This window comes from Festucalex cinctus, chromosome 2 (genome assembly GCF_051991245.1).
Source record: "Festucalex cinctus isolate MCC-2025b chromosome 2, RoL_Fcin_1.0, whole genome shotgun sequence".
Taxonomy (NCBI): domain Eukaryota; kingdom Metazoa; phylum Chordata; class Actinopteri; order Syngnathiformes; family Syngnathidae; genus Festucalex; species Festucalex cinctus.
Genome location: NC_135412.1, coordinates 26,872,397 through 26,898,603, shown reverse-complemented (window position 1 = coordinate 26,898,603; position 26,207 = coordinate 26,872,397). Strand labels below are relative to the sequence as shown.

The 26,207-nt window shown below is 39.4% G+C and overlaps 1 protein-coding gene across 1 annotated transcript; it reads right to left on the bottom strand.

The window, feature by feature from the left end:
* Positions 1-26,207, bottom strand: LOC144014319 (cryptochrome-1-like). Its single transcript, XM_077514068.1, has 14 exons — positions 26,030-26,207; positions 24,181-24,344; positions 16,564-16,672; positions 16,328-16,470; positions 14,790-14,974; positions 12,040-12,128; positions 10,899-11,039; positions 9,917-10,228; positions 8,624-8,775; positions 7,301-7,503; positions 6,449-6,565; positions 4,626-4,706; positions 4,256-4,377; positions 1-2,799 (listed from the first exon to the last, which is right to left on the bottom strand). The coding sequence occupies exons 2-14, from the start codon at positions 24,336-24,338 to the stop codon at positions 2,791-2,793; spliced, it is 1,821 nt and encodes a 606-aa protein (XP_077370194.1). The 5' UTR covers positions 24,339-24,344; positions 26,030-26,207; the 3' UTR covers positions 1-2,790.

Here is a 26,207-nt window from a genome sequence, read left to right as displayed (position 1 = left end):
TTGAAATTGAAACCATTTTTATTTGCTGTCATGATAGCGATTAATCACAAACAAGGCCTTACATATCATCACGAGGCAGGACAGACAACAAGCGCCAGTTTACAGACAGTCGACGGCATCGGTGGAGGAATTTCACGCCACATTCCAGCTCATTTCAGGCGAGACAGTAATAAAGCCACCGGTGAAATGAAATGGATGTAAGCGTCATTCCTCCACCGTTGTGCAATACTGGGCAGCAAGATGACATAACTAAAAGAAAAACATTTACTTTTGCTTTCAGTGTGATCAAAGCTACAAAAACTGTTTAAATTCTCAAGAGAACACAGAATTATTATACAGATACACAATAGTTTTACACCCACCCTGAAAAAAAAAAAAAAAGAGATTGTGTCTCCAACTCAATAAAAAACCCCAAATAGTCTGCGAGTCGCCACATAATCTGCCGCCCCAATCTGCATCTTTGGATAAAATTTAAACAAACCACCAGTCAAAAAGGGTTTGTGGCTAACTTGGAATATTCAGTGTTGAATATATGGATGATAATTAGACTAGTATGTAGCATTAGCATATAAGTTATTCAACCAAACTAAGGACAGCTCCAATGATAATAAACCTGACGGAAAAAAAACAATAATGCTTTTGGCCCATGTTGGCCTCTGGTTACAGACACACTCAATCTTAACTGTGAACCAAACTGTAAATTTGATTGTAGGCACTGGCCTATGAATCCAATGTATCTCGTCCCCATACGTGACGGCAGATTGGGGCACCAAGCAGCCATGTTGAAACATCCTGCTGAATTAGCATGAAACATGTTTTGTGCAGTATAAACATCAGCTTGCAGCCTATAAGGGGAAATGTGTACATTCTCGGGTTTGATTCCGAACCACAGCAGACTTTCCGATGTATTCACAGACCATCCAGGTACCCGATTGTCAGCCATGTTTGTGATGGTTATTAGTTCAATTCAGGCACCATTCCAACAATGGCAGTTTGCAACACACTCAGGACATCAATTGTCACAAAGTCGCCTTGTTGACGTCCTTCATTGGGAGGTTGGACTTGGTTGTGAGGAATGTTTGCTTCAAACACAAATTGTCTTTATTTTTCTCTTTTTTTGGTTGTTTTATATGAAACAGTATAAAAAAAATAGGACCTTGGAGATGACCCTCGTCCTTGAAAAGTTAGCAAGTGGGGGACTGTGAACCATTTCGTGTCGTTGAAAATGTCGCACAGGCTCAGAACGTTTTAGCAACAACGTCAGGGGAACCACTGAGGTGGAAATGTGACGCGGCAAAGATCTACAAAATGCTCATGCTCACTTGAAAATTACATCACCGGGAGTTGGCAAAAGTTAATGATTTCTTTTTTATTATTATTATTATTTGGAAAATTTGGTTTGTGGTAGGGGCCACATGGCAAACTGGAGTGCTTGCTGAGGGCCAAGCCAACATGCTAACCTCAACTTTGTCTAGATTATTTTTAATGCATTTAGAAAACTCGCATTGATGTTTTATCAGGACTCCCATAGGAAGTATAATCTGATGGACAGTGATGAATAATAATACAGTGATGACTTATAAAACACCCAATACAGTATGTGAAACTTTAGATTTTCATTATCATTTTAGATATTCTCTTTTTTAGGGAAAAATTGTTGAAAGTCACTAAATATAGTGAAACTGTCGCTAAGGTGGCAACACTGCAGACAAGTTGTAGCTCTTGCTTGGCTCGCTACCTCGTTTGTGACGTCCACATCGATACATAAAATAAAAGCACAACTTTCAAAATAAAAGCATCACACATTTTACATTGTATTTGGACTTCATTGAAGGCCAGTCAGATACAAAGGCCTAATATACAGTGTTGTCTATCAATACCTGGCATGTCTCATTTTTTTAATCTGATCCGACTAGCTAAACGACAACACGTTGTAAACACCTTTTCAAGGTCACCAATGGAAACTGTGTGTTGCCATTCGGAACCCAAGGTTGCTTTTAGCTGCCAATAACACAATACATTATTATATTAAGCAAACATAATACACATCAACATAATTCAACTGAAATGATTCCAAATATAATTGTCTCTATAAACATTTCATCACCTTACACCAGGGGTGTCAAACTAATTTTTGTCAAGGGCCACATTGTTGTTATAGTTTCCCTCGGAGGGCTATTGTGACTGTGAACTCATATAAATGTATGATCACCTCATACAGTCACATATACACAACAATTTGATGGATAATTTTGGAATCAGAACCAACTAAAACAACATTTGGCTCTTTTTCAATCTATTTTAAAAGGGGCATTAGTTACAAAAAAAAAAAAAAAAAAAAAAAAGCAAAATCTTAAAAGTTATTAGAAGTGGAGACAATTTGGCCTCACGTTTGACACCAGTGCTGCAACAAGGAGGAATAATGTTCACAGCGTGAAATATGCATGAAAAACTGTTTTCTATACAATAATTATGGACGTGGCCGCAAAATGATTGTGCTCACATGTGAAGATTTTAAGGGGCACATTTCCTAGTTGTTGTTTTTTTTTTTTAAATATTTTGATTTTTTTTTGGCTTTAGTTCTATTAATAAATAAATAGGTGTGATTTGTTTGTTGATGTTTTTTTTTTTTTTTTTTCAGGTCTGTAAGCTACTGAGGTCAGAGGTCACCAGCCTCCCTTGGTAAATCTGAGCCTTGAATCACATTTTCACCTCTGTGTTCACCCTGGGAGTTTCTAACTGAGAACGTGTGTGGTACAGAGGATCTCGTGCGACGCATCCTGCCGTCCTTTAGGTGGTCTGCAGAACACAAAGCAGGACAAGGAAAAATTATAAGATTAAACATAGGCATATATGCATGCATGCATTAAATTGAATTTGGTTAACTTCATAATTATTTCTATTTATTTATTCCACCCTATTCTACTTCCCAATTTATACTAACATACTACGGTGCAGTGTTAGCCAAGTAATGCCAATGTAAGCGTAACATCTTATTACAAGTTGCATATTATTCTGTCTATTTCATGTTTTGTTCCAGTTTTACAAAATATAACGAGTACAAATGTATCCTGAAGACAAATGTGTGTCAAGATTTGTGTAATCATGAATGTTAGCTATCTGTTATAATTGCACCTTATTAGGTGCGATGGGAACAAGGTACTGATAATAAAAAGGTAATACAAAGTGAAATACAAATGTGCACCTTAATCCAGAATTGCACCAACATGTAACAGTTTCTTCCTCGTACCGTCCGTGCACAACCCTTCTACAATTTTTTTGGAATTAGGTTTATCTCGCACCAACAACCCGTACATACATTAAGCATCGTATGTGAAATGTAAACATTTTAGAACTGGAAATTGGCGAGTCCCTTTTCCTTCTTCTCATGAAAACCACAAATGCTCACCACCATCATTTTCCATAGTTATTAGTGTTTTGGATCTCTCAATGTGAGCACAGCAACGGCACATTTGCATACAAGTCCCCACCCCCACGCATGGCGGCCTGGCTATTAATAATTGTTGGCACAGCAACAACCTCCGTTGCCCATTACAAGTACTAGAGACAGCTATCAAGTTTTTGTTTTGTTTTTTGTAATGGGTTAAACTTGCTTGTTTAAATCATCATCTTGTTGGAAAAATCAGTGAAAAATACACTCGCAAATAAAAATAAAAAAATAAAAAAATAAAAATATATATATATTAATCACCCAGCTCTAATTTAACTGTACAAAGCAACATGTTTAAAACAAGTGCTGTCAAAGTAAAGCGTTAACTAATTAATTAACCACACAAAATATTGCATTAATCATGTATTAACGCAGATTAATCGCGGTATTAATTTTGGCCACAAAGACGTCCTCATAACATTACGGTGAAAGATTTAACACTTAACAGGTGCTCATTAAATTTGGAAAAAAATGTTGCTATAAAGCCCTTTTAGTTAAAGGATTAATTGTGATTAATCAAAATTCTAAGATGTGATTAATCAGATTATAAAATGTAATCGTTTGACAGCTCTAGCTAAAACCATTGTTCAGACACATATACTGGATCTCAACTGTCATCTGATCAGGTTGCCACTTGTTTGTGTAAAATATTAGGTCTTTGTTGCATTGGTTCCAGGAGAAGAATTTGTGGATCAGCTGGAAAGTTAAGGATGAAACCTCCATTTTGATATTCTGATTCCACATGGCAATCAGTCGTCTCACTGATGTCACGTGTGACAAATAGCCTGCACTCTCCCAACTGACCTGTGCACTCTGCCTCTGCATCTTGTGGCCTGAGCAGGACGACGGCTCTTCCTCCCCCGAACCCTCACGTTCTATCTCCCGTTCGCGTTTTCCTGTGATGCCGCCTCTGATGTGAGAAAGTCCTGAAGATAAACATTGGGGAGGGAAAGGGGTCATCGAAAATGAAAAGGAGTTAATAAAGGTTATTTTAAGTTATTTTACAGTGGAAGCTCGAATCGTAATGTGACCAAATGTTCCATAAAAATGTACAAGACTTATTTTACCACCACATAAGAGTACAAGTGATGTTAAAATAAAATATTGTCATAATACTTTTGTCAGCATTTTAGTCAATGTTGATTTCCTTCAATATGTATCATCATCATCCTACCTGGGTGCTGAGGCACAGCAAACTCATGATACAGTCGGTTATTGGTGACCACTGTGTTGTTTTCTGGCACTGCATGGTAACCTAAAAGACAACATCAAAGTTTACACATACCATGTCAAAACGAAAAACAAGTCTCACTCTCACGACTCATTGCTCAATGTTTTACTTGGCGCTAAGCACAACCTCATTGATTTGGAAATTAACTTGTCTCATAAATAAAATTTCAAGGCCCACCTTTACTGACAAATAGGTACAGCTGCGGCCGGCTAGCTAGCACAGCTAACGAATCACGAATCCTCACCTCTATGATGGCAAAAATAAGCTACACGTCTGACAAAAATCGTTATCACGAAAGCAGGACAAGGAGTAGCTCATTATGACACACCAGCCAAGAGAACAGAACAGGAGGAGATGGCCAATCAATGCTAACTGCTAAGCTAACCTGAAATGTAGAACATCCAAACACCGTAACTACACGGAAAACAATACAATAGCTAAGCAGACAGCACACACATACGTCAGCCAGGAAAATGTACAGTTAGTATATTAAAAATGTATATTAGTCATGTTTTTGTGTTTCTTTTCACTATTGTGCACCTTAGAGTGCTGAGGTAAAATTTAATAAGTTTGGAAACCTGTATTTTATTTTATTTTTGTTAAGGAATTTTTGTTAATTACTAATTTAAGTTTGCTAAGGAATTACATAACCCATTCAGAAATACTTTCATTATAATTTTTATGCTACGAGTAGTGTTAATTTTGTCTGCCATTTTTTAATTTAGTCTCAGTTTTAGTACTATTTCAGTCACACTTGTTATTTTTTTATATTTATTTTTTAATCACAGTTAGTCAACCTCATACCACTATAAATCAAGCATTTTAGTCCAAGAAAACATAATTTTGTCTAGTTTTAGTCAACAAAAACTGTCAACGTATTAGTGTAGTTTTTGTCAGCCACTGTATATTTTTATGTCAGCAGATTATATTGAACCTATTCCGATCTAAAACTATTTCACATTAAATTTTCTCATCTTTTTGATGAAAAACAACTTGACACACAATTACAGTGGCGACTATGGCTCCATCGTATGAGCTAGTGAGTTAGCCAGCATTAGTGAGCAGTCGCATTAACATTATTGTTGGAACATTGAATTAATGTTAAGTTATAACTATAATTTACTTTTTTTTTTTTTTTTAATAAAACCTTTCACCGTGATTTCACCTCCTGTCTGTCCCACGTGTTTGTGCTGTGTGTCACGTGACAGTGCCACGTCTATGACAGATTAGCAGAGACAAGATTTTACAAAATCCTATCATTTTTGTCTCGTTTTTGTTGATGAACTAAAACGTCCAAAGATTTTAGTCCAGTTTTATTAAGTGAAGTACATTTTCCTCTTGTTTTCATTATTCGACGAAAATGTATAGTGATTTAGTCCCACTTATTGTTTATTAATGAGGGTTTTAGTCTAGTCTACTTTTAGTCCGATGAAAAATTTGTGTTGACGAAATTATTTTTGTTTAGTTTTTGTTGATGAAATTAACCCAGTGATGTTTATGTCTCGACAATTACTGGGAAATATCGGCTGGGAAGCAAAGTCGACCAACTCGGTTGTGTCAAGTCGACCCACCGTGCTGCTGCACTATTGGCTGTAATCGTTGCCCCGACTGTTCCTCGCTGTCAAAGTTGAGGAGGATGCTCCCGCTGCCATTGCCCGTAGCGACAGAACCGCCCGACACTCCAGGAACTAAAACGGCAGCGCAGAGGAAGATTGAAGCGGGTGGTCCTCCAGGAAGCCGCGTCAACACAGTGTCCGTGCACTTACTGTGGTGAGCGTTGTTGTTGCTGCTGTTGTTGGTCCCCGGCCGTTGTTCTCCAGGTGAGTAGGCCATCATTCCTCCGTTTCCATTGCCGTTGGTGGATGGAACCGATGCCAGCAGGCCTGAAAGACACGTACAAATATTTAGAATTGAAGTCTCAAAGTGGTTATCAACGATTAGCACAGAGCTGAGGTGAAGACTGTTATCATATCTGACTCTAGATTTTGGGCGTACGTATGAATTTCTTAAAACTTACCAATGTTCTACTGCTGATCATTAGAGAACGGATCAATGTGAAGTAAAAAACAAACAAACTCATATTTACAATCCAATTTCTTTTCACTGTAAATTAGGAGGATTATACAAAAAATGTGAAAGAGTTACTCTCAATATTCAACATCACAAATATTAATGCTTTGTATTGAAGGTATTATTATCATTATTATTATCCATCCATCCATTTTCTTGACCGCTTATTCCCCACAAGGGTCGCGGGGGGTGCTGGCACCTATCTCAGCTGGGCAGTAGGCGGGGTACACCCTGAACTGGCTGCCAGCCAGTCGCAGGGCACACAGAGACGAACAACCATCCACACTCACAAGCACAACAAGGGACAATTCGGAGCGCCCAATTAACCTGCCATGCATGTCTTAGGAATGTGGGAGGAGACCAGAGTACCCGCAGAAGACCCACGCGGGCACAGGGACAACATGCAAACTCCACCCAGGAAGGCCGGAGCCTGGACTCGAACCGGAGTCCTCAGAACTTGGAGGCGGACGTGCTAACCACTCGTCCAACGTGCCGCCCTCCATCTTATCATTATGAATATTATTAATAATAACATTACACATCCTCACCCAGTCCTCTGTATCGGCTCAGCTGCTGGTAGATCTGCTTCATCCTCTCGATGTTGAGCCGGCTTGCCTCGGCGTGGTGCACCATTGGTTTCGGATAGTGGACGCCGATGACGCACTTGGCGGCCACTTGCACTGACTCGGGTGCATTCCACGGGTCATATATGAACTTAGCAGGGAACGCTCGGAGGACAGGTAAGTAACGTCTGAAAGCACAGGGAGACATTAGATACGCCGGCATGTGTCAACAGGATGCAGATGCTTACACACATGCACGTGTGTATACAATATATGGGGATGATACCAGAAAATAAAATGGTACTCACAGATATTTATCTTAATTTAATGGTAAGTTGTTTCAGCCAAAAAGTTTGACTGATTGGCGGCCGTCATGCACATTACCGCGGTGTCCGATCGAGTAAATATGGTCACAACTGGACACCGTGATATCACCATTCACAATCATATAATCAAATATTTCCATTGCCCTTTGGAAAATAATAGATGCCATTGGCGGCTGACATTATAAGAAAAAAAACAAACAAAAAAATGCCTTCTTTCTTCCCTTTCCGCTGTCCAGTGGTTGGAGACCACTGATGTAAAGCAGCATATACACAGTAATATGTTACAGGCCCCAGGTCAAAAGCCCTTCCTCATTGACCTTTTCAGCAACCCCCCACCCTGATCCTCCCTAACTTTTCAATGTGATACTGTACTTTGAGTTTTTATCCATTTGTAATTGAAATGGATTTCAAACATCAATTACAGTGATTTTGTCGAACAGGGACAGGCAACCCTGGTCATCGAGAGCCGCAGTCCTACGTGTTTTCGATGTCTCCCTCCTCCAACACGGGTGATTCAAATGATCAGCTAATCAGCAAGTTCTGAAGAAGCCTGATAATTATTCTCACCTGTGTTGGAGGAGGGAGACATTAAAACATGCAGGAGTGCAGCTCCAGCTGATTTATTAACCATTTTTTCAAGAAAGTCAGACAAAATGCTACGCAAATGTGTTTCATTTAAAGGGCTTTTTTTTTTTTAAATCCAGTGATCGCCTAACAATCATTCTCGTTACTGTGATTCAGTAAACAATCCAATGCCGTGATGCATGTTAATTTCAGTTTAAAGTCATAAATAACTTCATGACAAATGGAGAGACAAAGAACCTACTCGAAAAAAAAAAACATCACTTGTAACCAAGAAACACACTTGAAGCTGTGCAGCAAGTTCACATGAAAGAATCGGTCTTGAGGAGAAATTAAGAAGTGGAACTCTATTCTTGAATACTTGCTCCCATCAACGGCCTGTGCCAGGAGAGGAACCCACCTGATGAAGTCACCATTGGGGTCTGTGCGCCGGCCAAAGCCCACGGGGCAGTAGCAGTGGAAAAACTGCTGGAAAAAGGAACTGCAGGACAGCCACATCCAACTGCCCGCGTTCACGCTCCAGTCGGCGTCAAGAAGCAGCTCCTCGAAGATCTGTAGCGCCACAAATCTACGTGAGCAGGACTGACTCAACTGCATTCAATACTGACAAGTTAGCTTAGCATTTTAATTTTGCATTAAAGTGTATTACAAAAGCATGTATTCCCCTATTCGGTGAATAATTACTGTTGATATGCTGAAATAAATATAAATATAATATAATATAAATAAATTTAAAAAACGGCACCAAACAATTGCTCAATTATTAAAATAGTTGGCAATTAATTTGACAATTGATTACTTGTTGATTAATCAATTTTGACAGCTCTAAAAATAATATCTTTCCATGTCTGTCAATTAAGAATACTTACTTCATTCACTTAATATTACTGTACTCTGTGTTGAATTTATATACGCAATGTTGTTTAATTATGCAAAATGAGTACGCACTCTGTCATCTTGAATTTAACTCTGGTTTTTGTACAGTATTTGATACATGCAGCAAGCTGGTTGGGACTAAATTGACTTCACCCTATATGCTTTGTTAAAGATTGAGAAACAAAGCAAAATAATATAGCTGGCATCAGCTTAAAGGGCTCTATTTGCTATGTCCAGTGCAAGTCAAACATAAGGCATGGTTTAGATGTGCGCAGGGGCAGGCTAGACTGGGTTTTGGTATTTTCGCAGACGCACACACCTAGGTGCAGTTAAAAATGGCTGTGAACATGGCTGACTTAATTTACCGGTAATTAAAGTGGCTCCTCTTATTCATCTTAAAATTGGCGCGCAAGAGGTGCACAGTTCTTGACATAGAGCAGGAGGTCGCTGTTTATCAAGAACTGCAAGCTAATCTCCACAGGCAAATCATGTAAGACCATCTTCCACTCTGGCCGGCCGTGTCTGTGTGCACCCAAACTAATGTGCCATGGTTGTGCAGTTGTGCAGTAAACCAAGAGCAAAAGTCCCGTCTCCTGTTATCAATCCTACAACACAACGCAGAGACCAGGAGATTGAGCTTCGCACCATCTAAAAATGGTTTACATGCAAGCAAACGCTTTTGGTAAATAAGATGAGGCTTGCATGAAAATCTAGACTGGTCCAATTCCACTTGGCTGACAACATTGCAGAAATTCCTCGTAAGGAGCCTACAGATCCAATTGTTAGTTGAGGTGGCTAACATCCAATTATAGCTTACCTTCATCCCTTCCTCCCAGCTGATCCACAAGTCCCCTCTGGTGAGGAAGCATGCCACGGCATGGCGAGCCAGGTGATGGATCCAGCCCTCCTGCCTCAGCTGAGTCATGATGGCGTCTATCCAGGGGAACCCTGTCTTGGCCTCAGCCCACTTGGCCAGTGCCTCCGGATTTTTGTCCCAGGGGATGCGGACACAGATGGGGTTCCCCTCCATCTTGTCGAAGCGCGGGTTGCTGGTCGCCGCGGTGTAGAAGAACTCTCGCCACAGTAACTGTCCGTAAAGCGAGAGAGGAGGGGAACTGTTCTTTTTCATCTGAGAAGAAAATATTGAAAGCAAAGTTTAAGTTGAGCATTCATAACAGACTAAAGGATCAAATAAAGAGAACTCCCACAGCAAAATTGTACACTAAATGTCAACATACATAACTGTCATCCAAGTGTCAAATAGTTAACCACTGCTTGTTTTAAAATATAAAAACAATTAAGTCATCCATTTAATTGTGAGTCAGTGTGCTTCATGGAGTGTTAGATGGACTAAGAACTCCGCTTTTGTTTCAAGTTAAGTCTACTTTATTTCATTACGCTCAGCTTCCACCACCATTACAACAGCCAAACACTTGCTCTCCCCCAGAGCCTCCTAAACATAAAAGTAGTAACACTGCCCCCTTGTGGTGTGGCATGTGAATGTTATTAAATTGAACAACAGGAGCACATTGCAAAATGCTACACAACATTATAGGCACTAGACAAAGCAATTTTGATTCTTTTTTCCATTTGTCACTCATTGCAAAAACAACTAATTTACAATTTTATGTGCCCTCAAGGACACCCTATAAAACGAATAAAATACAAAATAAGGAAATAAATCCCCTAATTTGCACCATAATTCCACCTCCACCCATGCAACATTATTATTTTACTATCTCGATGGTTCATGCTCAGTAATTGAAAAAACAATCCTGATCTCTGTGAGGACGGCCCACCTTGCGGTACAGGTCCGTGAGCTTGAAGTAGAAAAGGCGACAGGAGAGGCAGCCGAAGCGCAGGTAGGGGCTGAGGCCTGTTGGGCTGGCCAGCAGCGAGTTGGCGTTCATCCTCGGACGCTCAAAGTTTGCCACCCATGCCTGGAAGGTGCACAAGGAAACCAGGGGAGGGGAGGTGCAGAGCATCCCACAGCAACCAACGGTAAGGCTATGTCCACACATGCACGGGTATTCTTTGTTTCCCCACCTTGCGGTTTGAGAAATAAATCTCCACAACAAAACGCAAAGCCAGATGGCATTGTAATACAATAGCTCAATGCCACTTTAGTCAAGCCTGGAGGAAGCTGTTTTAAAAAAATAATAATAATAATTTATTATATATTTTAGGAAACTGCACATTACCAGCAATAGAAGGGGACTGACAGTACAATGAGTTGAGTTGTGTTTGAGTTAAAACCACAACAGCTACAAAAAAAATTGGTTCATGTCACAAATGTTCCAATCAATGTCAAATTCACACAAAGAATCACTCATCCAGTACTGTTTCCCAAAAAATATGAGCAAAAAATAAAATAAAATAGCCAAATTTTCCAAAGGGATGTTATTCAACAGTCTCAAATTTCACTTGAGACAAAAAGCATGGATTTTTTTATTTTATTTTTTTTAAATAAATACCCGTGTGTGTTTGTGGACATGGCATGACACGTCATTCCAGAAAAAGGGTTGTACCAAACTGAGAACTTCTAAATTGAAGAAGTGCAAGGAAACATCAATTGAGGTAAAAGTTGTTATTTGTCAAATTGGGAGAAAACGATCTAGAGTGAACTCGCACTATTAGTGGCGTACATAGACTGGGCCAGACTGTGAATAGAGAAAATCCATGTAATTTTGACACACATAGAAATGCATTGGGATTTTTTATTTTTTTTTAAGCCACAAAATTATATTATATATTTTTATTTATCAGCCAAGTTTTTGTACATTTTCCTGGAATACAGACATCGTACCAGAGAAGCGCCAAAAGGGTTACGTCCTACTTCCCAGTTTTCTGGAATGCACTGTTGTCTTTGTGGATACTCAGGGAAGTCTGTTTCATCACAAATACAACAATAATAGTACTAAAAATAAAGACAACACTCACCTTTCTTTCTAAATGGCGCTCTATTCTGGTCAGAGCCTCCGTCTCTCCTCCTGGCCACACAGCTGTTGGTAAGCCCTCGGTGTCAAAGCCTGAATAAAAGAATAACAATTACTCCAGCAATGTAATACCTAGTAAAAAGGCACATTTTATAAAAAAAAATTTAAAGGCAGGGTCTTCCGTTTTCACTCAGGAAAATGCACTTTATAAATACAGGATGTATAGCCATGAATTCCTTCTCAATCGACACCTCTGGGCTTCTGTTAGTGTGTGGTGGGGATTCCCCCCCACCCAGCCTGTATTTTGCCATTTTGTGTTTGTTTTGTCAACAGTGGGACGTTTCTGTCGACAGACAGTTGTTTACTCCTCCAGCCAATTGCAGAGCAGGGGGTGTGTCACTCACTGTCGGCAGACGGGGCCGGGCGAATTTGTCGGCTGCATGACGTCACTCCCGCGGCAACTTGACAGCACGCACGTTTTATTTTTTCTCTCCACTCACACAAGCTTGTGTGAGTGGGTGAGTGAAGAAAAAAAAATCCGTGCGTGCTGTCAAGTTGCTGCGGGAGTGACGTCATGCAGCTGACAAATTCGCCCGGCCCGTCTGGTGACAATGAGTGACACGCCCCCGCCACCTCCCGCTCTGCGATTGGCTGGGGGGGTTAAAAGTGGAACACAGCACACTCCATTCCAGAATACTGGGTGGAACTACAGTGAGATTTATTTTGCTTTAGAAACACATTTTCCCCATTCGAAATAATGGAAATCTAAAAAACACAGGGTTCCAGGGCAAAACTCGGAACAAGCGGGTTTGCATCTCAGTTTGTGTCAAAATTGGTCATTTGCTCTTCATTAGTAAACAATGATGAGCAAAACTGCGACTACCTCGAGACAAAAGTACTGTTGTGTCTGTCAGTTGCAAATAAAACAGAAACGAAGGCTGAGCGTCTTGTCATTCACTTCACAGAGCCTGCACGTGATTGTCAGTTTAAGGCTCAATCCCAATACCGCCCCTTAACCACTTGTTTTGGCACTCAGCCCTCAGAATGTGCATTCACAACAACGAAGGAGTTTCCCAATTAACTGTATAATAAACTGTAGGGGTAGGGTTACAGACAGTGCTAATATCTCAAGTTTGTGATAAAAAAATGCAAAAAAAAACAAAAAAAAAAGTTTGCATAGCAGCTAGCATCTAGAGTGATGTTGCAAAAAAATAAAATAAAAAATTCAGCCATTAGCACGATTTATATCCGAATTTTTGCTCTCAAGACGTACAATTCCAAAGCGAGAGCAAAGAAAATGCATCAGAATGAGACCTCTTCAAAATGTGGATAAAAATCAGATACATATTGGACATCTGTCAACTGGACTGCAGCATAAATGTACAAAATGGATGTATACTACACCTCGCCAATATAAGTAATCCACTAGCACTCAAAAGATTGGACACAGTTTCTTATTCAACAGCATGCACGTGGCGTGCATATAAATAAACCCAATCCCACATGATGATACTGCTATCTATCGGCACATGGGCACACAGTTCGCACCTTGTCCAGGTGGAAGCAGCAGATGGCTGCCAAGTGTGAACGTGGTCTTACAGAGGCTAACAGCATGACTATGTTCCGGCTATTTTAGGAGACAAGCAGTCTGACCTCTGCTCACCAAGCAGAAGCAACCTTAAATATACTTTACTGACACCTCACATCAAGAGTGACAGACTGGTCCAGGTGGAGGCAGCAGACGGCTGCAGGCAAGTCTTTGCTCTCAATTGAGCCAAACCATCTGTGAATGGAAAGCAGACATCTGGATGCAAGCAAGCTCAGAGGAAGATGAGCTACCACACAATTAATCCAATAGTCAGATTTAGACCAGCAGGTTCTTTAAATACAAAAATGTGTCCTGACAGATGGACTTAATTCCACAACGGTGTTTAGCTACCACAAAAGAACATCCAGCCATGTTCTACTGCTGATCCTGTTCAGGGTCACAGGTGAGATGAGATGGAGCCCATCCCAGCTGACTTTCAATGGTTTGTGATTTCTCTATGTGAGTGGCGCTTGTATAACTTCTTTTCCACTTGCATGGCAATCAACTATGCTAAAATGTTACTTAAAACATTTAGGTACACATTCAATATGAACGTTTTTAAAATGGTGAAAGGGCCATTCCATTTCAAATCATTTGTAAGGCGGAAAATGGATTCCAAATCTGAAAAAAAATCCTATAATTTAATGTGTACAGCTTCTGAAGCTCCACTGTATTTCATCTCAATGTCCACCCGCTACATCACGTGTCACATTTCATGGTCTTTGTCGTGTTTTTTTTGTTTTGTTTTGCTTTTTTGTTTTACTGTTTGTACAATATTGTTGTTATTCATTGATTTTACTCACTCAATAATTTTTTTTAAAAATGTGTTTGCACCGTTTTAAAAGTGTGTTTACAGACTAAAAAAAAGTTAATGCTAAAAAAACACAACAAAAAAACATACCTAGGTGTGTATTAAAATAGGGTATTGCTAAATCAATACAAAATTATTGAATTATTTTCTTCAATTAGAATTTTTAAGATCATGCATGAGAAGCCAAAATCAAAATCGTGATTAAATTTCAATTAGTTGTCTAGCCCTAACATATAAACAAGGATGTCTCTTCTTTTTTTAATTATTTTGAACCACAATTATTTTTTTCCAATAAGAAAATAAAACTATACAGCAGAAACAAGTGACAACAGGTGTTTCATGTGGTGTTTCTCACCAAGCTCCTCCAGGGACGGAACCCCATACTTGTCTCCATGGTCCTCCATGATGGGGGTGATGCAGTTGGCCATCAAACTTTCTGACAGTGTCTCAACAGGCATCTCAGGAGGATCCAGGCGGCTGATCAGTGTCTGGAAACGCTTGTAGGTAAGAGGTGGTTGGCCACTGTTCAGTTCTATAATCCTGGTGGGTAAGGGAAGAATTAGAGCCCATCATTCGGTGCAGTTCATCATGGCTTGACAAGATGCTGCTGACCGCCGTGGGACAAAAAGTAGACGTTGGGGGATTAGATGAGGGTTTTTTGTTATTCCTTAGCCCAATGGATACTCCAGCGTCACCATAAATATTGTCACTGTTATGTTGTTTGTATCTTTTCCAACTAGTTTGACATATACTATATTATGATCAAGAATGGTGAGATGCACAAGGATTTTACACTAAATTTGGTCCTTTAAAAAAAAATGTTTAATCTGAATTTTTTTAACATACCGTTGGCGGGGGGGTGGGGGGGGGGGGGGGGGGGTTCCTAATGGGGGCTAAAGTATCGTAGCATAGAACACCTAGCTAGCCTGGCAGAGTAAAAGTCACCCGGATGTTTACTGTCCAAGTTAGGAACCGTCCACAACTTACATTTCCAGAGTGAACAAAGTCAATGGTGATTTGACGGGTAATTTGAGCCTCTGTATCACGCAACTTGTAGACGGTCCCCAACTTCGACATGCTATGAGCCGGCCGGCTGAAGGGCTCGGCCAGTTTCATCCCCGGCTTTCGGCTGAACACAAATCTTTGGCGAGTCCTCCGCGTAATTCCACCTTTGATGTCCGCTGTCGGACGCAATAATTCTTCATGAGTCGCTTTGTTGTCACTGGCAGGTAGCATTCATTGTGTATTTTATGCACGCGATACATCACAATGATCACATGACTGTTGAAAATGGCCGATACTGTACTTAAATTAAAAAATCTTCATTAAAAAAAATGGTATAAAATCATAATCGCTCAACATAAATTGACAATTTATTCAGTGAAGAGTTGAAATGAACCATTTCACAGAAGAGTTAGTTTTTCATAAGTCTTGTATTCCTTTAAAATTAATTTCTTCTTCCGCCATGCCAAGAAGTATCAATGCGCCCCTTTTAAAGGGAATGAGAGGAGCCACTTTGATTGGTGATGAATCAAGACGGCTGTGTTCACGCCTACAATGGCACAAACTGGCCTTTTTTTTTTCTTTTTCTTTTTTTAACTGTTCCTGCTACCATCACTCCAATTAACACTTGTTCTAACACACCTGCACGCAAATTTATTCAGCTTGCTACGCCTGACTTGGGCTTGTCATAAAAATAGAGCCCTGAAAGTGTTAAGCTGTACCTCTCACAAAAGAAGAGGGCGCACACTGCTTTCAAAGACAAAGGCTGATGAATTTAAAGTCCATAAATAATAATAATAATAATAATAATAATAATAATAACAACAATAATAATAATAATAATAAAGAGATTTTGAATGCCAATGTAGTAGTGTCAGGTTTACAACGTACTTGTCCAGGTCATAGAGAGTGTGTGAGATCTTGACGATGACCTCCACTCCTGCCTCCATAGCCAGCTTCTTGATGGCAGCATCTCTCTCCTTTCCAAAAGGCTCGGAGTCGTACTCGAAGGTCAACCGAGAGATCTTCCACTCCTGATGCAGACACAACACACACATCAATGCTTACAGGTCTTTGAATGAAATCAAAGACTCCAAGAGGGACATTTATTTGGAGCAGAAGCTGACCTTAAAAAGCCGCGGAAACACATTGGCTGGTTGGCCCCTTATGACAAAAAGGCGGGAGTTGAGTTTCCGAAGGCTGGCATCCAGATCCTCCAAACACTGGAGGAGAAACCTGGTGGACGAGGAGAAAATTAAACAGGTTGAACTTGGGGGTGGGTTTTATGGCACAAGATTTTGCCACCTTGGTGGTGGAATAGGATTAATTTTCACATATTCATGATTTGCTCTTCTGCGATAATGGCAATTTTGACAATGATGAAGTGTCTTGTTAATGCATATACTTCCCCCTGACCGTCTTTTTCAAGGACGCAGGCTCCAACACAAACTCAAAACTTGTAAGCAGACTGAAGGTCACTTGTACTGTCAATTTGAGTGTTTTGCACATAGAGGAATCTCTGACGTCAGTATCTGTATTGACATGTTCCGTATGGTGTTGATTATCAAATCATTTTGTTTTGTACTGTCAGTCCTTTTACATCATAAAATTGATTCTTGTCAATTAGCTCAAACTAATAAGGTCAATATGCAAATCCAATCTAAGAATTCTTATTAATATTGGTACAAATTAGGCTTACATGATTCAGATTTCTGTGGCCGATAAGTGATTTAACAGAGTCTAAATCTATCGATCGCCAATCTGATGACGAGATGGCGCAATATGTCCATATAAATAACTTGATTTTCTTTTGCTGAATTTACAGTTCCTTCCATAAGCATTGAAATGGAAACGTCAACGTCCTTTGTTTTTGTTGTACATCACAATTCCAGCTTTAGTTTCATGGTACTGTGTGTTAAACAAGTCAGAACAGATCAACTTTTGTTTGAACCCACCCTCTTTTCAAGTGAGCAAAAGTATTGCAATAGACACTAACTGAATGTGAATAATGTTTCATATTTGGTGATGTGGCCATTATGATGGGTTCCTTTGTAACCCCTGGAAGAGTTGTCGCTGTGCTCTTGGGGTAATTTCTCTAGGCTGGCCACTCTTGGGAAGTTTCACCACAGTTTCCCACTTTCCCACTTTGTGGAGATTGACGTTCTTGGTCTCACCGTGAATCGCTGGAGTCCTAAAGCTTTAGGAATGACTTTGTAACCCTTTCAGACTAAATGTCAATAACTTCTCATCTGTTCTTGAATTTCTTTCGATCATGGCATTTTGTTGCTGCTTTTGTTTTTTCACATCTTTTGGTTGAATAAATTTGATCAGCTCAGTTGTGTGTATTTGCTGTATGTGATTTCTTGAAAAAGTCTGCAGTTAATCAGGCTTGGGTGTGGTCAATGAAAATGAACTGAAAAATGTCAGTATCCACAGTAATTTCATTTTAACAGGAGGAGCAAGTACTTTTTAACACATTCTAGTAAAGGGATGTCAAACATACCAGGCCCGCCATATCAGGCCCGCAAAGGGGTTTAATCCGGCCGGCGATACGACTTTGTAAAGTAAAAAAAATTTTTTTTTTTTAAATTGTAATGTCGGACTAATTAATCAGCCAGCCACAATCAAATATATACATGTGTAATTTCAAACACAATTTAAAGTTATCGTTTGTTTATTTTTAATTAGTTTTTTTATTTATTTTTTAAAATCATAGACCAGCACAAACATTAAATACGACACAGATTCAATTACTGGTAACACAAATACATATGCCGGGATTAACATCCTTATAACTTCATTAACTGTGCCACACAATGCATTCTGGGAACTATATATATATATATATATATATATATATATATATATATATATATATATATATATATATATATATATATATATATATATATATATAAATAATTACAGTTGAGCTCCGTAATTTAGGGTTGGCCCAAAAATCACAAAAAACTGTGTATAATTGACGGCAATTCTTTTTACGTTATATACCATTAGTTTGCCGATTCGGCCCACTAAGTAATATATTTTCCTCCATGCAGCCCCTGAGCTAATATGAGTTTGACACCCCTGGTCTAGTATAAATCACATTTGTTTAGTAGCAACATGGCATGGTTTCAGAAAATATGAAGCCTGTCTTCTCATTATTAAAAAAAGAAAAATAATTTGTCAATAAGTCTTTCAATGTTATTCTTTGTTTACAGCGGGTCCTTTCTCTTCTTTGGTAAATTCATCAGCACCTTACACTGTGTCACCATGCCATTTACATTGGTGACGTTGCTATCACCATCCTCCTCCACACGCAACATCTCAAGTTTTACCACGCCAAACTATGACTAGGTTGTTAGATGACATGACTTGAGCACCATTTCTGACCGTTTACTGAATGCGTTTCAGTACACAACCGTCGACCTGCATGTTTGACCTACAAACAAAAACTACTCAGCACCACCAGTCTAGACTGTGTCTGATCTGCATGAGGATCAAGCAGGGCCCTGGCAGGCTATTTTGTCAATGTCCATAAGCTTGTCCCTGAGGAGACGCTGTCAAGACAAACATAACCAGTTTGCCGTTATCAACTAACAAAAGGGCAGCGAGATTGCATAGCAGGTTAAGAAGGTGGTCGTTGGAAGAGGGTTCACAACACATGCTGTCTGCCTGAGGGCACAACCACAAGACTTTATGTGAATGTAGTTTGGTACGTCACCACTTCTTGCGTGTGGGATTCTCCGAAAGTTTCACTTGTGTGGTGTGCCTCGAGAGCCACTTCCTGATAATGTTTCACTGTGCGTGCGCATGAGTGCGTGTGTGCGTGTGTTTTAACTGCATCGTCAAACCTCAGACCTTACTGTTCTGTCCTACATCTGCTGTTGCAAATACACCATTTCCATCAGACCACAAGACAATCCTTTAGCCTCGTAACCTCGTTCCAAGTGCACAGTCTCTCCCCACTCGGCAGTATGTATTAAAATAATATTAACAAGGGAGGTGATGAGTTTGCTAACACATTCCTTATGGGGGTCTTCAAGTACCAGTATCACGTTTATATGACAGTTGAAGCTGAATGGCTGAATTTAATTACATTTCATTTAATATATTTCCTTAATAAACTGTGTTACAGTGGTATCTTGAATTAAGAGTTTAATTGATTCTGTGACTGTCAGTGTGCAGCAGCATATGTGATGCATAAATTAATAAATAAATAATCTACAAAGTGAAGACTTGTAACTAGAAAATGTCCTACATCGGTGCAGTCAAGGTACTCGTGCATTTACGGCAGAGGTGTCCAAACTACGGCCCGGGGGCTCATTTGCAGCCCGATGACCATTTTTCAGTGGCCCGGGACATATATTAAAAATGGCCTTTAACCCAGTTAAAAACAATAATAAAAAAAAATGTTTGGAGATGGTCAAAGTAAGAAGTGAGGTTGTCGAAAAAAATAGGTACCACTATTAGAAATAAATTGGTTTATATACTGTAGCATTTTTCTAGATATGTGAAAGCACAAATAAATTATTTGTACAATTTTTTTTTAGGACTAAACACAATTTCTCTTCACAAGTCTTGCGTCTTTCCGATTTCCTGAATGTGGCCCTCAAATGAAAAAGTTTGCTCACCCCTGATTTGCGGTATATAGTGCATCTAGTGAAAATGAAATTTAGCCAACCTTGTAAATTAAATTCCACAATAATGTGTAAGTTTAAAATAAATCATCCTTTACTTTTGACTATAACAGCACTTGAGAATTATTTTTAAGTGTTTGAAGCCCCGGAAATAAAACGTTAAAGTTGACTTAAGACTTTATCTCATTCCTTGCCAACAGAAATTCAGATGCAACATCGTTTTCATTGCGTAACAATCAATGCTACCGGTTCAATTAATTGATTTTAATGATAAATTGTACCTCTTACAATAAACAAGTTTCTCCAATCTGTTAAAAATCATTGGTGCCATTCTCTTTCACTTTCAAACATTTTTTTTAAATGCAGATGAGATAACGCGCAGACACTCCTGGGTCTCACTGCCGGAATGATCATGTGACATTTAATCTACGCTTTTTCACATTTTGGCAGACGACAGAGTGACGGCGGTGTGTTGAGCAAGCGCACTTCCCTCAGCCATCATGTTTTCCTGCAGCCTTTTCCAGCGAGCGCGTCTGTCGGCATGGAGAGGCCCTCGCCACAAGTAGGTCACGATCACATAACCACTCACAAGTTGAACGTTGCTTCCTGGCACACTAACCTACATCTGTTTCCTCACTTGTCCTAAACTGAGGAATCATTTCCAGGCTATTTACAAAAAAGAAAATAAATAAATAAATAAATAAAAAGAAACTCAAAATTTGGACAAGGTATGAATAATTTTGGAGCTAACTGCATACCTGTATATAAACACAAACAAAGGCCATGGACTACATAGAATGGAACCTTCAAAGTCTAACACAATCTGTTTGGTGACTTGGTTGACTACCATCCATCCACCAATTTTACAAACAAGTTGTTTTATTTCGCAAAACAATCCCACCCCCCAAAAATTGTAAAACTGCTTATCATTTGAGGATGACTTGAAGATGTGTAAGTGAATGGGAATGGGAAGATGTATGCAAAGTGATGTAGGGAATGTTGAAGTTAAGTTAATTGTATGCTCGGACATGACATCTGCTTCCTAAATTAGTTTGTGTGTGTAATTGTTATTTAGTTAATTATTTAACTTCCAGATATTGAGTCAGACCAGCAACATTCTTTTGTATGTTGGAATAAGTTCCATTTCTGGTTCTATAGTCACTCATCATCACATTTACCATCATTAGTACTCTTCTGTGACGGTGAAATGAAAAGTAACAACATGACTTCAATAGTCACAGAGATGACATTTCACAAAATGTACTAATTTCCACATATGTCATTATGATGAATGTTTACGCTGCACAGGTGCCTACCTCAAGGCCTGGGGGCCAGATCCTTACAACACCCTGTTTTGCTTTAATTAGTGCACTCAAATATAGAACTATCCATGCATAATATGTTAAAAACTAAGTATAAAAAACCCCGGATTCATTGAATCTAAAAAACAAAACAAAATCAAAAGTACAAACAAAGCAATAGTGTTGACGTGTTGAGTGAATGTTTCCTAGGGTTTGTGTTCACTTTAGACAGAAAATGGAGAAAATGGTAGTTTGTATGTATTACTGCAAAGCAGAGCTTATAAACGTAAACACGGAAATGTGACGCACATGACGGCGAGCTGATTCGCTGAATCAGCGGTTGCTCAACTTTAAAATTGGTGTTTTAAAGTGAATTAACGCAGAACAATCTGAACGATTACTTGATATAATAATCGATAGGTTAATCATTACAAAAAGATTTGTTTGTGACAGCCCTAGAAAATAAATAATTTTAGCTTGAAGCCTGGCAGTATCCGTACTAAGCTGCTCAATGCTTCAGTTATTTAAATACAGGCAGACTCCATAAAAAAAAAAATAACAAAAAAGACTCATACAGTATAAAAGGCTCAGTATACTTCTGTTCTGTCCAAACAGTAAATCAGAGAAGGAAAAAGAGAACTGTGTGCTGATTTTCATGCATTTGTCTTCATACTGGAATACTGAGTTTAAAAGAAATTTGCTACTGTTTGTTATTTTTTTCCCCCTTTGTCGTCCAACCCTATTTTGAAGCATACCAGTATTAGTTTTTCAGGAATTTTTAGTTACATTACAAATTGTTTGCACTTTTGGAGCAGTTTACTTCAGAGGTTTCATTGTCTCTGTGTGTTTGCAGGCTCACACATCTCACGTCTAACATGAATTCAGATTTGCTACAGACGACACATTATTTAGCATATAAAAAAGCAGCCCATTTACCATTAAAATAATTAATATGGAAGAATTACATACATGTTTTATGTACGTTTGAATACTTCTATCTCTGATCTCATTTGAAATTTGTTGTGGGAATTTGTTAGAAGAAGGTAAAGTTTAGATTACCAGTAGTAATGTGTTATGTGATGATACCACCTGGCATAATGACATAGTGAATGTGAGTGGGACTGGACCCCCCAAGAAGAACTTTAATCTTTCCACTAAAGTGCATTTTTAATGCTACTTTTTCCACCCCCTGTGACGCACAAGGACATGATGCCATCCACGACATTCATCTGCACCGGCATGTGCATTTCCTGCTTGGAGGCCAATTTCTTCCATGTGCATTCACTTTCAATCAGTGTAACATCACCGGGTCACCAACTCAGGATTTGTGCTACTCAGAGTAACAACATATATATTTGGTCCCTGAAAAGATTGGGACTTTTTATAATGCTTACATGATATCATGGGCCGACGTTAGGGGCATGGTTGGGCATCGAGTTTGCAAACACACACAATTCTCAGCATCTTGTGGCCATTCGTTAATAATGTTGCACCAAGTACCCTCACTAACATCAAAGCAGGCAAAATGGATTCTATAAGATCATTTTTCAGTACGGTTATTAGGAGGAAAAAAAAAAAAAGTGCAGAGAGCACACCAACCATGTGTCTAAGGGGGCAGCATCCAGCATGTCAGTGTCCAGCACAAATACAGACAGAAGTGGCTGCAAACTCTCACATTCTTGCATACATTAAACTCCTTGTAGAAAAAAAAATACAATTGCTGTGTTTCTGGAATTGCTTTGTTTACATGTCTGACAGCCAGGGAACGCCAGTGATACTCTTCACATGGCTACCAGATTAGCTGTCTGGCTCCCGATGCTTCGATCATATCTTAAAGCGGAAGTCAACTTTAAACATTTCTTGACAATAATATGTTATATTTAACCTCGCTGGTCTAAACAGGAAATTTGGATTCATATTACATTTGTGGAATATGAGTTATGGAGAAAAATCCATCCGTTTTTATCCATCTCAGGGGGCGACCATTTTGCCACCTGCTGTCAAGTGAGAATGACATCACAGTTGCTCTGGGCTCGGCAAAGACCACTCACAGCTCACCTGTTTTTTAAGCTGAGCTGTGATTGGTTGAGACCTGAGCAACTGTGATGTCATTCTCACTTGACAGCAAGTGGCAAAATGGCCGCCTTCTGTCTCTGATTTTGATAAAAATGGCTGGATTTTGCTACTTAACTCATATCTCACTAAGGCAATATTAACCAGAATACCGAATTAGACTAGTGGGGCTGCATAGAACATATTATTGTCAAGAATTTTTTTTGGGGCGTTGACTCTTCTTCTTTGACTTAGCTGTTTACTTTAACTGCATGCACTGGCTCGGAACTGGAATGGCACATTTGAGCAACATTCTGAGTTTCTGAATGGATTGAGTGAAGCGGTGCGCTCGGAGTGCATTTCCGATCACACCCACTTTGAGGGAACGAAGATTTGGGGAGCGACGAGCTCTTATGCCTTTGGTCTTGGTTTTTGTGAAACAATCGGAATTCTCACAATCGCACATTCTACATAAATAAGAAGCCCATAGTTTGAAGTTTATAGTATGGACAGTGATGCCAAAAAGTGGGAGTAAGAGTACGAGTACTAGTAAATATTAACGCCAACCCATTCCACTGCGCTAAAATAATCATGTTATTTAATACCCATCTGAAGCGATATGCTAAATTGTGCTACTGTTTTATATGAAAGATCCCCCATCCGCCCGCCCAAAAAAATCCATGCTTTAATGTAGTCTAGATGATGTGTAAAGGATGCATAATCGCCACCGGAAAAAACAAAAGAGGCTTACCTCCACCTGTTGACCCCGACGTTGGAGGAGCCTGCAAACCAAGGGTCCAAGAAGTAAACGCAGCGCACCGTGCCCGCCCCGTGAACTGCCTCCCTAAGTGCCGGGTTGTCATGAAGACGGAGGCCCTTCCGGAACCAATGGATGGAATTGGGGGCCATTTTTGTCTGGAGGAAGAGTTGAGAAAGTTATGACTGCATTGCATTATGACTTTTAAAGACCTATTGAATACCATTTAAAAAATATATACATTTTTTTTCACAGCCTTATTAGCAAAGAAAAATTACACACACGTGAAGTACCTAGCTGTTTCTCTCTTTTTTTACATCTCGATTGGTAGGGTAGGTCATTTTCTTGTGTGTCGTCATGCCATGCCCATCTCAATTTTTGACTCCAGTGTTAATGTTTTCCAATGTGGTACTTTCCTCCCCACCAAAATTGCCACGTCAATTTCATCTGAGCTGCTAGTCAAGTAAAAAAATAAATAAATAATAATAATAATAAAAGTACAAAGTAAATCGCTTTCTTGTATAACCTGCAGTCCCTGCTCCCTCCCAACTGCCAATAAACCGTGTGGTTGTGGTTTGAAGAACTATTTACGAAAATTCATGTAACAAGTACCGCAGCAACTACAAAATAAAAGTCCCTAAATAGAGTATTCCACCTGTCAGGTGAGCTTAATGGTTATGAGGTGTGACAACAGTTCATGTAACTGTGGGCATATGACATTTTTGACAAAAATGAATGGAACAACTTCACTGTCACAGCATGCAAGCCAGTTTTTTTTTTCTTATTATTATTTTTTTTAAAATGACGAAATTCGGTCATGGCGACAGACGTGTTTCACCCCTGTATTAAATGCATGTTAGCAGCAATAAAGGATCATCTACCAGAAATACAAAACTATACAGTAGATCGATAGATAGGTAGACCTATGCTAAGATGGGTGGATACATAGAGATGTTTTATTCATCTCATGATCTTTTGTTCATCTCCTGAGGTAAATTAAATATAAAAACTGGTCAACACTTCCTCTCCGGTGATTTTTTTACAGCCTGCCATCACAGGGATGCCAACACTCGACAGATTTTTCAAGGGAGTGTTTGCCATGTTGTCACCCATCATCCAATGACATGAAAACTGAGACAGCAACAGTCTGGTAGGAAATAGGCTGCCTTCTGACGCCAATAACCTGATGAATCTGAATCGAGTCTGTTTCACATGTATGGCAACGTGCAGCATTTTTATGAATGAAATATGAGGTTTAACACAATCAACAATTAACAGGACACATGGTCAACCTCTGAACGGTTCATATTCATAAAACCTTTGAGAAGTTTTAAGTAATAATACCTTAACAGTAATGACAGAAGTTGTAAAGACAATTTGGAAATATTGTGATTTGAACAATGACCTCACTCTCGAATTCTTTTTCTTGAACAGTACCCTTCCAGTTTGTGCATTCGGTGGAACATACACTTTCCGACCACGATGATGTACTGTGTGCATACTGTAATGCAAATCTAAGGGGGCTGTTGAGACGCAAATGCAGTGACCGTCCATCAGATAGAAACTAGGTCATGCGTCTGTTGTGCACTGGAACCGTAAGCAAACTTCATTCACAATTTTAACGTTCAACTGGGGCCATGCAGCCAACACGAGTGGGTCCTTCGTTTAAATACAAAAAAAACAACAACATACATCTACTTAAAAATGAGAATTACATACTAAAGTTGACGTGTCCGGACTGACAACAATACAAGAAACCGGGTCAGGGGAGCACGCCTTATATAAGCGGCGGCGCTGTTCATAAAAGTAGAAGGTTTGAAACGAAATACTTCGCATGTCTTACCTCGCGGTAGCACCCCAGAGATGATATTTAAGTCAAGCCCAAAGAAAGGAGCATTCTTCCCCCCTGTGCGTGAAAGTGCCGTCCGCCACAGGGGTGCGTGAAGGCATACAGCAGAATCGCTGAACTCTACCTCGAGTGTCCAAAAACTACTTACGGATCGCTTGGTTTCATAACAGCT